The sequence below is a fragment of the Chelonia mydas genome, chromosome 4 (assembly GCF_015237465.2).
Source record: "Chelonia mydas isolate rCheMyd1 chromosome 4, rCheMyd1.pri.v2, whole genome shotgun sequence".
Lineage (NCBI taxonomy): Eukaryota > Metazoa > Chordata > Testudines > Cheloniidae > Chelonia > Chelonia mydas.
The window spans coordinates 45,115,059-45,129,259 of record NC_057852.1 but is presented as its reverse complement, the minus strand read 5'-3'; the positions used below and the strand labels follow the sequence as shown (position 1 = coordinate 45,129,259).

Genomic DNA, 14,201 nt, shown 5'->3' with positions numbered 1-14,201 from the left:
TACCTACCCACAGATGGTTGTAAGGTGTTTTGAACATGAAAAGGGCAGCTTCCTAATCCCAGTTTGCTCCCTTCCCACAGCCAGTTCTCATAAGCCAGTTCTGCTCTCAGCAAGCTTTGCAGAACACTGGCCCCAGGACTATCTCCCTGAGCACCTGTCCCCATGTTCCAAGGACTTACCACTGGACTTAGCTCTACTCCTCTGTGGTTCTTCTAATGCACAACCTGCCACAGTCACACCTCCCCTGCCTGCCTTCTTACATCCTTTTTCTAGCCATGGGTGTAGCCCTGCTCCTTTTAATTGGCTCAGTTGGGCACACCTGCTCTGACACATGTGCTGGGCCTTGTCTACTCACAGAGACCAGCTATGCTGTGACATTGCCTACATTCTAAAAGCAACATCATCAAAACTCTGGGGAGACAGAAGCTGAAAGATAGTTATGGTGTTAGGTTTGTATAAAAGAAATGTAAATATAAAGGAGGCAATAAGGCCTTTGTGCGAGTGCAGATTTTATTCTCTGTTTCTAGCTTCTGCAAGTGTTAAGACCCAAACAAATGTACCTTGCTTTCCCAGCACGTGTGCATGTGTGTGTTCAGGAGGAGGCTTGTTCCAGGGGGTATGATGCTAGAAAGCGAATGTGTGATGCTGAAGGAACCTGGAACCGAGAGGAGGAGGAAACACAAATAGGGAATGTTAATAGTATTCTGAGTGCTAATTTCTGTTACTTGTGAAGGACAGTCAAAAGAAATTTAAAAAGCTATTTCCTCTGGAGCAGAACAAGAGCAATAGTTCCTCTTCACTAACAGCCAATTATTTCACATAGGCCAGACAGTTAGTTCTTTGTCTGCCAGTATTTGTCAGTTCTTCTAGAAAAATGATTGTTTTAGGGCTGATATCTGCAGCATCTTAATAGCTAACAGAATATTGTTAAAGATGAGCAGCAGATTAATCTAAGTTTCCCAGTTAGGGAAAAGACTTGAGGTGAAGTATTTATATATCCTTTCATAGTCTTGGGTGGGCTGTGTGACCTCAACTGCTGTCCTTTACAAGGCATGTCATGTCCTTTCAAGATAAGCTCCTAACAATCTGTAACAAACCCTTCTTCACTAACTGGTGGGATTAGACCTTTTAAGTAGTCAAGGGTAAACTGAGGTCTGCTTCAGCCACTCTCCACTATGAAGGAAGTAGAAATGAGGGTAGGCAGTTGGGCTTGGAAGAGTGAATGACTGAGTGTACAATACTCTGTTACTTGTGAATAATATGCTAAGTGCCCAGCTTACTTTTCTATTGTCAAGTGACACTTGTCAGTATCTGCCCTTTTTGCCGCTGAATCTGTTGCACCCTAACCAGATTTCTGTTGCATCATTTTCCTGGTATTTTGCTTCACGTAGGGAAAGGGCACTGTTTTATGTTAAATTAATGAAAGGTGCATTTTGTTTAGATAAAAATTTCAGAACAGGAAAATAGGGACGTAATATACATGTGGAATCACTGATTCAGAGTGATCTAGATCAGTGGTTCCCAAAGCCGGTCCACCGCTCGTTCAGGGAAAGCCCATGGGAAGCTTCCCGCAGCCCCCACTGGCCTGGAGCGGCGAACCGCAGCCAGTGGGAGCCGCAAATGGCCAAACCTGCGGACGCAGCAGGTAAACAAACCGGCCTGGCCCCCCAGGGGCTTTCCCTGAACGAGCGGCGGACCGGCTTTGAGAACCACTGATCTAGATCACTTGGTAAACTGGGCACAAGCAAACTATGCATTTTAATACTGCTAAATGTAAACATATACATCTGGGAACAAAGAAAGAGGCCATACTTACAGAATGGAGGAAGTCTATCCTGAGAAGCAGTGACTCTGAAAGAGATTTTGGAGGGGAGGGCTGGCTACTCAGTCAAGGTGAGCTACCAATGTGATGCTGTGGCCAAAAGAGCTAATGTGATCCTGGGATTTATAAACAGGGGAATTTCGAGTAGGAGCAGAGAGGTTATTTTACTTCTGTATTTGGCACTGGTGTGACAGCTGCTGGAATACTGTGTCCATAATTCAAGAAGGGTGTTGATAACTTGAAGAGGGTTCAGTGAAGAGCCACAAGAATGATTAAAGGATTAGAAAAACCTGCCTAATAGTAATAGACTCAAGGAGCTCAATCTACTTGACAAAGAGAAGGTTAAGGGGTGACTTGATCAGTCTATAAGTACCTACATGGGGAACAAAATTTTAATGATGATGGACTCTTCAGTTTAGCAGAGAAAGGTATAATGTGATCCAATGGCTGGAAGTTGAAGCTATAAAAATTTAGTCTGGAAATGAGTAAAAAAAGAATTAATGGTAAGAGTAACTAACCATTAGAACAATTTATCGAGGGTTGTGGTGGATTCTCCATCACTGACCATTTTGAAATCAAGATTGGATGTTTTTCTTAAAAATATGCTCTGGGAATTATTCTGGGGAAGTTCTGTGGCCTGTGCTATGCAGGAGGTTGGACAGAGGACCATAGCTGTCCCTTCCTGCCTTGAGACCTATTGTAACTCTGAGTGTACCAGCCAGGGAAAAGGATGGCCTCCTGGTTAAGGTACAAGAGTAGGACTCTGGAGACCTCTGCTCCTTCTCCTGTGTGGTCTTGGATACTTCTGTGCCTCAGTTTCCTCACCTGTAAAATGGAGCTAATAAAGTTACCAATCTGGCCTATGTATGGTGAAGGTTAAATCATTAGTGATTGTGCCCACTCAGGTGTTAGGTGATGAATGTCTACAAATAAATAGTATTTTCCTGGCGGAGTATTGGATTTTCCCCATAATATTAAATTCAAGGTCAGAAATAAGGGCTCATTCATCATGAACTAAAGTATTAAAAAAAATCTTAAGCAAAAGAGGACCATAACACCATGAGATTTTAGGAAAATTTTCACATTTCAAGAGTTAAATCTACTTAGAAGTGTTTTGTTTTACTAGATGGGCTATTGGCTTACTGCGTGGACATACTTCCCCAATTGGCTTCCTGTGTATAGCTGATGGCAACACAAAGCTCTTCTCAGTCTCCATGGACAGCACTGTTATGGTGAGTAGTTGTGTTCCCAGATATCAGGCATATTATGCAGCAATTCAGGAGGTGCAGGGCTCAAAGGGAAACAGAAACTGGATTTCATCTTACCTTGTTTCATCCATTTCAATGTTTGCTTGAGCCTGACAAACACTAACCTGAGATAACAGCATCATGTCTGTAAGTGTGGCTAAAATTCGTTCAGAAATAACTGAATCACACAAATACCAATGGGCTAGACTGTTTATCCCTTACTCACTTTGGTCAGTGCTTAGCCATATGAGTCATGAAAATACCTGGCTGAGGAACAGTTCACCTGTGTAAGATGTTCATAACCTAGCCATAAAAGATTAAATTTGATGTATGAAGACTACAGTGATAAGTCTCTAAAGGCCCAATCCTGCAAGGCGCTGAGAGCCTCGTGTATAGTGTTTATCACCCTCCACTCAGAGGAGTACAGCAATACTTCAAAAAAGGGCCATATTTTTGGAGTTTAATATTTTTAGCCCCCACACACCCATATCATTTGAAAGCTTATTTTATGTATATTTAGATGAGGTATGATGTGGAGCCATCAAATGGTGCCATAGGCCCATATGCAAAGTGAAATAATGGTACCCAAAATGAGTCTTTTTGCACGGTTCCTGAAACACTGCAACATGACTGACAACAGCTTTTACTGTTTAAATTAATTTCAGCATCTTAATATGGTGTTTGTCATGTGGTAGCTTGGACCAGTAATATATTAAAATATTTGTATTAATTTTGCATGAGCAAGTATCTCTTTTCAGAAATAATGAAGTGGTTAAGCATGTGGCAAAAATGGCAAATATCAATATTTTGAAAAATACAAACATGAAATGTTTTCACAGCACATGTTCTCAGTTGTATATTAAAAGTATCTCAAGTAATCCTGAGTTTTCTACATTTTCCAATGAAATTTGCGGACCAGGTTAGTCTCACACTGAAGGCTATGCACCAGTCACAGAAGACTGCATGCCCATGGTTTGTACAGCATAGTGGATAGATATAAATGTACATGGATTCCTAATGTATTCCTTCTCCGTTGGTAAGCTTTTGTACATACAATGTAGCATCTAGTCTGCCTGGTAGAAGGTTTTAATTTGCAATTGCAGTACTAGTCTTTGAAACAGTCTAGAAACTGGCTTTTTAGTTCAATCACACTTACGCATACGTCAATAGTACTGTTAGAAATGACAATACACAGCATCCTATTATGAATATGCAAAAGCTATGAGAGAAAGAAATGTTCTAACAAGAAGCAGTGAAGATAAAGTCCACAAACAAGTTCTTGCCTCTAACATGCTCTTCATCCCCTGTCAGTGCAAAGCTTTTACCAACCATGTCATCAACAATGACAAGCCCATTTGACACTGAATCACATCCAGAGGTGTTTATCCACATATCTACTGGACTGCATGTAACATCAAATGTATTAGCATTTCTACTGAAAATAGCAGATGTTGGTGAAAAACAAATGGAGAGATTTGAGAGGTGGTGTTGGTATTACTGATTAATACCGATATGGGAGACACCAGACAAACCATACATTCTTTTATTAAGGCCAATGTCCAAATGGTATTTTATATCATTGCTCTAAACATGCTTAGCAGCTTAAAAATAAGCAGTCACTACACCCAGTACAGTAATAAAGTATTCATAAGCATATGATCAGTATATTTACAAACAAGTCAGACCTAGGGAAAACCATCTCCTCCTGAAAAAAGAACAGGAGTACTTGTGGCACCTTAGAGACTAACAAATTTATTAGAGCATAAGTTTTTGTGAGCTACAGCTCACTTCATCGGATCACGAAAACTTATGCTCTAATAAATTTGTTAGTCTCTAAGGTGCCACAAGTACTCCTGTTCTTTTTGCAGATACAGAGTAACATGGCTGCTACTCTGAAAGATCTCCTCTTGGTATGCTCCAGCATGATCAGATAGGGTCTGACAAAGAACCTTCAGATTCATGGGTTTCTTTATACCTTTCAGCTAACGTGCTGGCTTTAGTGAAAACCCAGTTCAAAGCTGTTTGTCCTTGTGACTTTCCTATCTCCTCCTCCCCATCTTTGCCTATCAGCAGAACAGTGGGAAGGTTTGTGTTTGTTTCTTCTAAGACAGTTTCTTTGTCTTGTTACTGTAGCTTTTTATTTTATTAGTTACTTTTTGAATCATACCTCCTTCCTACACTACAAACAAGTGGTACTATTAATTATTGTCAGGACCTTCCTTTATTTGCTGATTAGGGTCTTTTTCTGCTTACTAGCCATAAACTATGCCAAAAGACCAAATTTAAGTCTGGCAAGGGAGGGACAATCACAGCAGCATCGATCCAGAAATTTTCTGCAGAGCCTTCTCCTTAGCAAGTTGCTTCAGTGGCAACTGTTCTTAGTCACCTAATAGAATCTGTGTGCACGTCCCTCTTCCATGCTGATGGAACAATGAGAAGAACAGACAGAAGTTGAATTAGGGCATCAGCTGGAATCTCAAACTAAAAGAATATTTGAGCTAAGAGAATGCAACAAAGAAACCACAGTGTACATGAGAGGTGCCCTGGTTGTCATACAAATGATGGCTGGAGACAAATTCCACACATTCAGTGAATTGGGTGCTGAGTACCAGAGGCAAGTCCTAAAAGGATTTGACAAAGCTAGTTCTGTAATTGAAGTATTTGACAGATATGAAAACAGTAACTCTGTGAAAACTGCAGAAAGACAGCACTGGACAGGATCTATGGTTGGATGCAAGAAATACAGAAAAAATTCTAAATGTGGCATCCAAAAATCACTAGTAAAATGTCTCTGACTATATGGTTCAAAATCTTATGTGAGAGTGTAGGAACTTGCCCAATAAAAACATTACTCCTTACTGGAGACTTTTCCAATGGTGAAGTAGCAAAGTCCATCACCAGTAGAAGTGTTGAAGAAGCTCAAGATTTGTACAGTATTCAAGAGGAAGCAGCCACAAGGATACTTCTGCATGCTGAACGTGCCAATATGGCTTTTGGATCTCTTGGTGTCAAAGGAACCAAAGTAATTAGGTAACCTCTGAGAGATGTTTTGGTCCTCTCTGTTCACTAACTTCCAAAAATGGAACACACAACATGTGGATTGAAACAGGCACTATTATGAGCACAACTGACGAGTGTCACTTCATACGGGCGCATGCAATTTGAGATGCACTCACTCCTGACTTCAGCAGGAAGTGTGTTGCAGTACACACATTAGTACCATGTGATTGTATCATCCCTATTTGGTATTGGGTGGCAGGGGGGACGGGAAGATGTGAAAACAAAGGGAATTTACCACTTTGGAGTTCTTGCCATACTGGGAGAGAGTGACAGACAAGCTGCAACTTCTGCAGCATGGAAGTTGGTAGCAATGCTGTATGACCAGAGCAAAAAAGAAGAATAGATCCAGAGAGACCTGAATTGCTTGGGCCTCAATCTGTCCATCACAAAGGACAAGTCACTGGGCAAACTTCCAGCATGACGTGAAGGGAATATCAAAATTGCATCTTGTCAAGCAAAGATTTGGATGTCTTCTCACATAGATTAAAAGGATACTGGATCACTCTTGCAAAATGGATAGAAAAATGTGGATGATAAACTACTTCCTGTATTCTTCTAGTGCTCAGTGCCGTCTGACCTTCTACAAGATCTCATTTGTGCCTATATTAGTAGGGATTGGTGCACAATCATCTTTGTCTGTAGTTGGAACAATATTCCCTGCACAGAACTGTTATTTTCCAAGGCAATAAAGACTGTGGTAACCCACGCTCTCTCAGAGATCAGAATGATGAACAAGATGATGATGATGACGATGACGACTAGAATTTATTATTAGATTTTGTTTTACTCTTAGATTTTTTGTAGTGATGCTTTGAGGTCAGAAAAATCCAATTTCATGTCCTTGAAATAGAGTCATTAACTAACAAATGCAAATATTTCAGACTGGTCATTTTAGCATGTTGATGGTGTTGTTTATCCCCATTTCTATGGTAACGGCACCACTTGACAGCTCCATATCACACCTCATCGTAATGTAAACATAATAAGTTTTCAAATGATGTGCGTGTGTGTAGCAAGGGTACACTAAGTCAACCAAATCAGCTATGTCAGCCGCTCATCTGTCACCCTGGCTTAAGTGGTGGTTGAAGACTCTTCAACACCTTTCAAGGTTGAACCCTAAATACTTAGGATAGAAAGATGTTCAGTGTGTGGGGGAAAAAATGTCTAATATGATGTCCTTTTGTATGACATGTATTGACTTTAGATTACCCACTACCTGGGTCTCTTCCATCTTAGTATGACTTTTAGTCTTATACTAACTATATCTTTAGTTTGTTTGATGGTTGAATTGCAACTGCCTGCCTCACATGGCTTTGACAATAGATGTTACAGAGTATGGCCAATTCTGCTCTTGAGTTCTCTGGAATTGGGCAAGTGCAACTGAGAGAAGAATTTGGCCCCATTATTCAAGGCTGATGTTTTCACTTGATATATTCCTATCCCTCTCTTCCAGCCCCCACAAACTGTGAACATGTGAGAAGTTTTATTTTGTAAGGTAGTGTACTCGTCACCCTTTTGTCAGGGTGTGATGCTGCCAGGGGCCCTCATTTCTAGCATCTTCTGGCAGTCTGCCTCTCACCAAGTCTTCAGTGGCTTGGCCCTCTGGCCAAGTCACAAAACTCAGTCTCCTTTGGGGGTAACAAAAGGTCCAACTGAAAGTCTAAGCTAAACATCCAAATAATTCTTTGGCTCCTCTTGGCTTACACTGAAGTGTTCTTACTGGCCCCTACTCAGGGCCTCCTCCACGGGAGCCTAATCTACTCCTGCAGTTGGGTTTACATCGCCCTTCCATAGGGACTGGTAGGGAAACTCAGCCCCATCCTCTACTCTGGGTTGTATTAAGCAGCTGGGTCGGCTTCTTCAGACATGTTGCTGCTTCCTACCTATCACCCCCTTTTTGCTGCTTCCCTGCAGCCTGTGCTTAACACTGCCTTCCTTTGGTTCTCAGGCCTCTGGCTTCTTGCTTCTCTGCTGAACTAATAAGTATTCTGCCCCTCTCAGGCTCTATTAAAATGCTTTTACTTACCCTACCTCAAGGCCCCCTACTGGAGCCTAACCTGCTCCTGCAGAATTCTTCCTTTGTTGCTTCTTGTCTTAGCAAGCTTTCCCTTGCTGCCTCCCTTCCCCAAGGATTTTGTCAGCTTCCCCTAGCATTTACAAGGAGCCGGGAGATCCCTGTCTCAGGGCACCTACCAACAGGAGCCTGACCCTCCACCCAATGCATTCTCCTACCTCCTCAGCAGTCTGTTTTCCCCCAACTTTACCTCTCTGCTTGTACAGTCTTCTCCCAACTCTTTCACGGCTGTTTTGGCAACTTAATGATAATTAGTGCCATCAGCTAGAGGCAAGCTGCTAGTCACAAGCAAGGGACAGCTAGTCTGTGGCATATTTCTGTAAGTGACTGAAAAATATTATTTCCCAATTCTCTGCACATTGGCTGCTGAACAGCCTCTAGATGGTAACAACTGTGTCACTTCCAAGCTGGGCTAGTTTTGAACCAGCAACATAGAGGTGAGAGATTTCATAGCTAATTACTAGTACTCAGAGCCATCCAGTCCCTTGCAATGCAGAATACCGAACCTTCTCTTCTCTATCACCTTAAAAATGTCCCTGTCTAGTTAGGAAATTCTACGCTTTGTCAGTGCAGACCCCTAATGTAGACATGGCACCTGTGTAAAGCAAGGCTTTATATTAATGTGTTACCAGATCAAAGTGCACTGGTGAAAGTTGCATGTCTGCAATAAGGGTTTGTGATCCCATAACTAGACTGATGCAGTTAATGAGATTCATACTGGTGTAACTTGAAACCCTTTCACAGTATTTATGTTGATGTCTAATTGATCATTGCACATGAGTTTGGTTTTCATACAGACATAGAAATGGCTATGTTAGGAACGTTAACCTCTCTTTTTCTGTATTTGAAAGGTATGGGACATTGAAGACCAGTCCTGCCTCCTCGCTGTTTATTCCCAAGGCCAGTCAGATCAGAGGAGAGATGGCAGTTTGTTACTTCTCAAATGAGCTGAGAGCTCTCTACCTTGCTGCAGATTGCCTTGTTCTCCTACACTTCCAACAAAAGTAGATTACCGCTCTACTGCCAGAGGAATTCAATGAAATTGAAAGGTGGCAAATTCAACATTGATAAAAGGAAATACTCCTTTTCGTACAAGGCATAATTAGACTGTGGAACTCACTGTCAAAAACTTAGCAAAATTCAAAGAGGGACTAATGTCTATTTGGATAACAAGAATACCCAGAATTGTTATAATTAATACTAAAAGGTTTTGGGAAGGATATAAAACCTCATGCTGTAGGGCTTAAGTCAATCTTTTACTGCCAGGATTTAGGATGAGACCTTCATGGGTGACAGAATAGCCCACATCTGTTTACTATGCTGTGTCTTGCATCTCCCTCTGAAGCAACTGGTGTTTGCCACTGTCAAAAACAGGATCCTGGACCAGATAGACCGCGGGGTCTGATCCAATCTATCAATTCCTATATTCTCTGACACTTACTGGTCCAAAGCCAAGGAAGAGCTGCCCGTATGCTGTAGAATAGCCTGTGACACTAACATGCTGCAGGAATGAACTGAGGAGACTGGGGGCTGAACTGGAGGTAGGGGAGCTGACTCTGCAGGAGGTAATCCTGGACATTTAGGGTGTAATTCACCCCTGCGCAGAGAGCAAGCACAAGGTCTATGTGCCATTTAAGTCTTGGTTGAGCCCTATTTTGCCACTCTGTAAATTTTTTTTAAAGAAGAGAGAGCTCCATGTAGTCTTTAAGATGGAAATAATGATGGGAATAGGTCTGTATAACTAACCTATCTAGATCGCTTGGTAAGGTGGACTCATTTGAACCATATGCACTTTAATGCAGCCAAATGCAAGGTCATACATCTAAGAACAAAGAATGTAGGTCACTCTTGCAAGATGGTGTCAAGGTTCCTCCCCCACTCTGAACTCTCGGGTACAGATGTGGGGACCTGCATGAAAAACCTCCTAAGCTGATCTTTACCAGCTTAGGTCAAAACTTCCCCAAGGTACAAAATATTCCACCCTTTGTCCTTGGATTGGCCGCTACCACCACCAAACAAGTACTGGTTACTGGGGAAGAGCTGTTTGGACACGTCTTTCCCCCCAAAATACTTCCCAAAACCTTGCACCCCACTTCCTGGACAAGGTTTGGTAAAAAGCCTCACCAATTTGCCTAGGTGACTACAGACCCAGACCCTTGGATCTTAAGAACAATGAACAATCCTCCCAACACTTGCACCCCCCCTTTCCAGGGAAATGTTGGATAAAAAGCCTCACCAATTTGCATAGGTGACCACAGACCCAAACCCTTGGATCTGAGAACAATGAAAAAGCATTCAGTTTTCTTACAAAAAGACTTTTAATAGAAATAGAAGTAAATAGAAATAAAAAAAAAAATCCCCCCTGTAAAATCAGGATGGTAGATACCTTACAGGGTAATTAGATTCAAAACATAGAGAACCCCTCTAGGCAAAAACCTTAAGTTACAAAAAAGATACACAGACAGAAATAGTTATTCTATTCAGCACAATTCTTTTCTCAGCCATTTAAAGAAATCATAATCCAACACGTACCTAGCTAGATTACTTACTAAAAGTTCTAAGGCTTCATTCCTGGTCTATCCCCGGCAAAGACAGAATATAGACAGACACACATACCCTTTGTTTCTCTCCCTCCTCCCAGCTTTTGAAAGTATCTTGTCTCCTCATTGGTCATTTTGGTCAGGTGCCAGCGAGGTTACCTTTAGCTTCTTAACCCTTTACAGGTGAGAGGAGATTTCCTCTGGCCAGGAGGGATTTTAAAGGGGTTTACCCTTCCCTTTATATTTATGACACGCCCCCCAAATCTCAGCTAGGGTGAAACACTGGCTGGGATTTCTTCCTGGAGCTCTAGGAAAAACAGAGTTAATAAGACACATGCATCTCTAAATATACTACCAAGTACATAAAGACTAACAATATTTTCTACATCTCAAGGACGATTTTAACCAGTTGATTCTGGGAAACTTCCACGGGAGAGTGCATCAGCCACTTTGTTAGAAGCTCCTGAGATGTGTTGGATGTCGAAATCAAAATCTTGGAGAGCTAAACTCCACCGAAGAAGTTTTTTGTTAGTTTCTTTGACGGTGTGAAGCCACTTCAGTGCAGCATGGTCGGTTTGCAGGTGGAAACGCCGTCCCCAAACATATGGGCGTAGCTTTTCCAGAGCGTAGATAATGGCGTAACATTCTTTTTCAGTGATTGACCAGTTGCTTTCCCTCTCAGACAGTTTTTTGCTGAGGAACACTACAGGGTGGAATTCTTGATCAGGTCCTTTCTGCATTAAAACTGCTCCCACACCACGCTCGGACGCATCTGTGGTTACTAGGAACGGTTTGTCAAAGTCTGGGGCCCTTAGTACAGGGTCAGACATGAGTGTCGCTTTAAGCTTGTTAAAGGCCTTCTGACACTTTTCGGTCCACTGAACAGCATTTGGCTGTTTCTTTTTGGTTAGGTCTGTCAGTGGGGCGGCGATTTGGCTGTAGTGCGGTACAAATCGTCTGTAATAACTGGCCAAGCCTAAGAAGGATTGAACCTGTTTCTTTGACTTTGGGACAGGCCACTTTTGGATAGCATCCACTTTGGCCTGTAGGGGGCTGATAGTTCCTTGACCCACCTGGTGTCCAGGGTAAGTCACTCTGTTTAGGCCTATTTGACACTTCTTAGCCTTAACAGTTAGTCCTGCCTCCCTTATGCGCTCAAGGACTTTTTGTAGATGTTCCAGGTGGTCTGCCCAGGAATCTGAAAATATGGCCACATCGTCAAGGTAGGTGACTGCATATTCTCCTAATCCCACTAGGAGACCATCTACAAGTCTTTGGAAGGTGGCGGGTGCATTTCGCAGCCCGAAAGGGAGTACATTAAATTCATACAGCCCGAGATGTGTGGTGAAGGCTGACCTTTCCTTAGCAGATTCATCTAGCGGTACCTGCCAGTACCCCTTGGTTAAGTCCAAGGTAGAGATGAACTGGGCCCGTCCCAGTTTCTCTAATAGTTCATCTGTGCGTGGCATTGGATAGTTGTCTGGGCGAGTTACAGCATTTAGCTTACGGTAGTCCACGCAAAAACGTATTTCCCCATCTGGTTTGGGAACTAGAACCACTGGAGATGCCCATGCACTTTCAGAGGGGCGGATTACACCCATCTGTAACATATCCCGGATCTCCCGTTCTATAGCAGTTTTAGCTTGAGGAGACACCCGGTAAGGTTGGACTCTAATTGGGTGAGCATTACCTGTGTCAATGGAGTGGTATGCCCGTTCAGTCAGTCCTGGGGTGGCTGAGAACATTGGCGCGTAGCTAGTGCACAGCTCCTGGATCTGCTGTCGCTGCATACGCCCAAGGGTCATGGAGAGGTTCACCTCTTCCACACCACCAGCACATTTCCCTTCGTAGTAGACACCTTCAGGCCACTCAGCATCGTCTCCTCCCTGGGCTGTAAACTGACAAACCTTTAATTCTCTGGAATAAAAGGGCTTTAGAGAATTAATATGGTACACCTTAGGCTTTCGGTTGGAGGTGGGGAATGCTATGAGATAATTAACAGCTCCCAGGCGCTCCTGGACCGTGAATGGCCCTTCCCACAATGCTTCCATTTTATGGGCCTGGAGCGCCTTTAAGACCATGACCTGGTCCCCTACTTTGAAGGAACGCTCTTTGGCATGTTTATCATACCAGGCTTTTTGCTCTTTTTGAGCATCCTGTAAGTTTTCTTTAGCAAGGGCTAAAGAGGTTCGGAGGGTGTTTTGTAGGTTGGTTACAAAGTCCAGAATGTTAGTTCCTGGAGAAGGTGTAAATCCCTCCCATTGCTGCTTCACCAACTGCAATGGCCCCTTAACCTCACGGCCATATACAAGTTCAAATGGGGAAAACCCTAAACTGGGGTGTGGTACAGCTCTGTAGGCAAAGAGCAACTGCTGCAACACTAGGTCCCAATCATTGGAGTGCTCATTTACGAATTTACGTATCATGGCCCCCAAAGTTCCATTAAACTTCTCCACCATGCCATTTGTTTGATGGTGGTAAGGAGTGGCAACCAAGTGATTTACCCCATGAGCTTCCCAAAGGTTTTTCATAGTTCCTGCCAGGAAATTAGTCCCTGCATCTGTGAGGATGTCGGAGGGCCAACCTACCCTGGCAAAAATGTCTGCTAGTGCCTGGCACACACTTTTAGCCCTGGTGTTGCTTAGAGCTACTGCTTCTGGCCATCGGGTGGCAAAATCCATGAAAGTCAGTATGTACTGCTTTCCTCTGGGTGTCTTTTTCGGAAAAGGACCCAGAATATCCACAGCTACTCGCTGAAATGGAACTTCAATGATGGGGAGTGGCTGGAGAGGGGCTTTGACCTGGTCTTGGGGCTTTCCCACTCTTTGGCACACCTCACAAGACTGGACATAGGTAGAAACATCCGTGCCCATTCCCTCCCAGTGGAATGACCCCCCCAAATGGTCTTTGGTCCTGTTCACCCCAGCATGGCCACTAGGGTGATCATGGGCTAAGCTCAAGAGCTTGGCCCGGTATTTAGTTGGAACTACCAACTGTCTCTGAGGATGCCAGTCTTCCTGGTGTCCACCAGAAAGAGTTTCCTTGTATAAAAGTCCTCTTTCTACAACAAACCTGGATCGATTAGAAGAGCTGAGAGGCGGTGGGTTGCTCCGTGCCGCCGTCCAAGCTCTCTGGAGGCTTTCATCTGCTTCCTGTTCGGTCTGGAACTGTTCCCTTGATGCTGGAGACATCAGTTCCTCATTGGATTGTGGACCTAGGCTTGGTCCCTCTGGAAGCGATATAGGGGATGGAGCTGTTTCTGTTGACTGTTGACTGTGAACCGCTCTCCGCTGGTGCACTATGTTGGGGTTCAGGCTCCGGCTGAGCCTCTTGTGTCGGGTTATCGGCTGCTGCCGGTTCAGGGTCGGTGGGGCCCTCTGGTGTTGAGGTTGCAAGTACTGGATTCAGGGCTGACAATGGGTCTGGTGTTGGTTGTTCGGCTGGTTCCGGTTCTGGGA

The 14,201-nt window shown here is 43.4% G+C and overlaps 1 protein-coding gene across 2 annotated transcripts in view; it reads left to right on the top strand.

The window, feature by feature from the left end:
* The first annotated feature begins 337 nt into the window (after positions 1 to 337).
* LOC122465529 (U3 small nucleolar RNA-associated protein 15 homolog) overlaps positions 338 to 14,201 on the top strand; it is a 29,375-nt gene continuing 15,511 nt past the window's right edge. For both annotated transcript variants that reach the window (XM_043545546.1, XM_043545545.1), the window contains exons 1-2: positions 338 to 449; positions 2,949 to 3,054. In XM_043545546.1, coding sequence (XP_043401481.1) covers positions 3,008 to 3,054 — 47 coding nt within the window. In that variant the 5' untranslated portion in view covers positions 338 to 449; positions 2,949 to 3,007. The remainder of the gene's footprint in view (positions 450 to 2,948; positions 3,055 to 14,201) is intronic.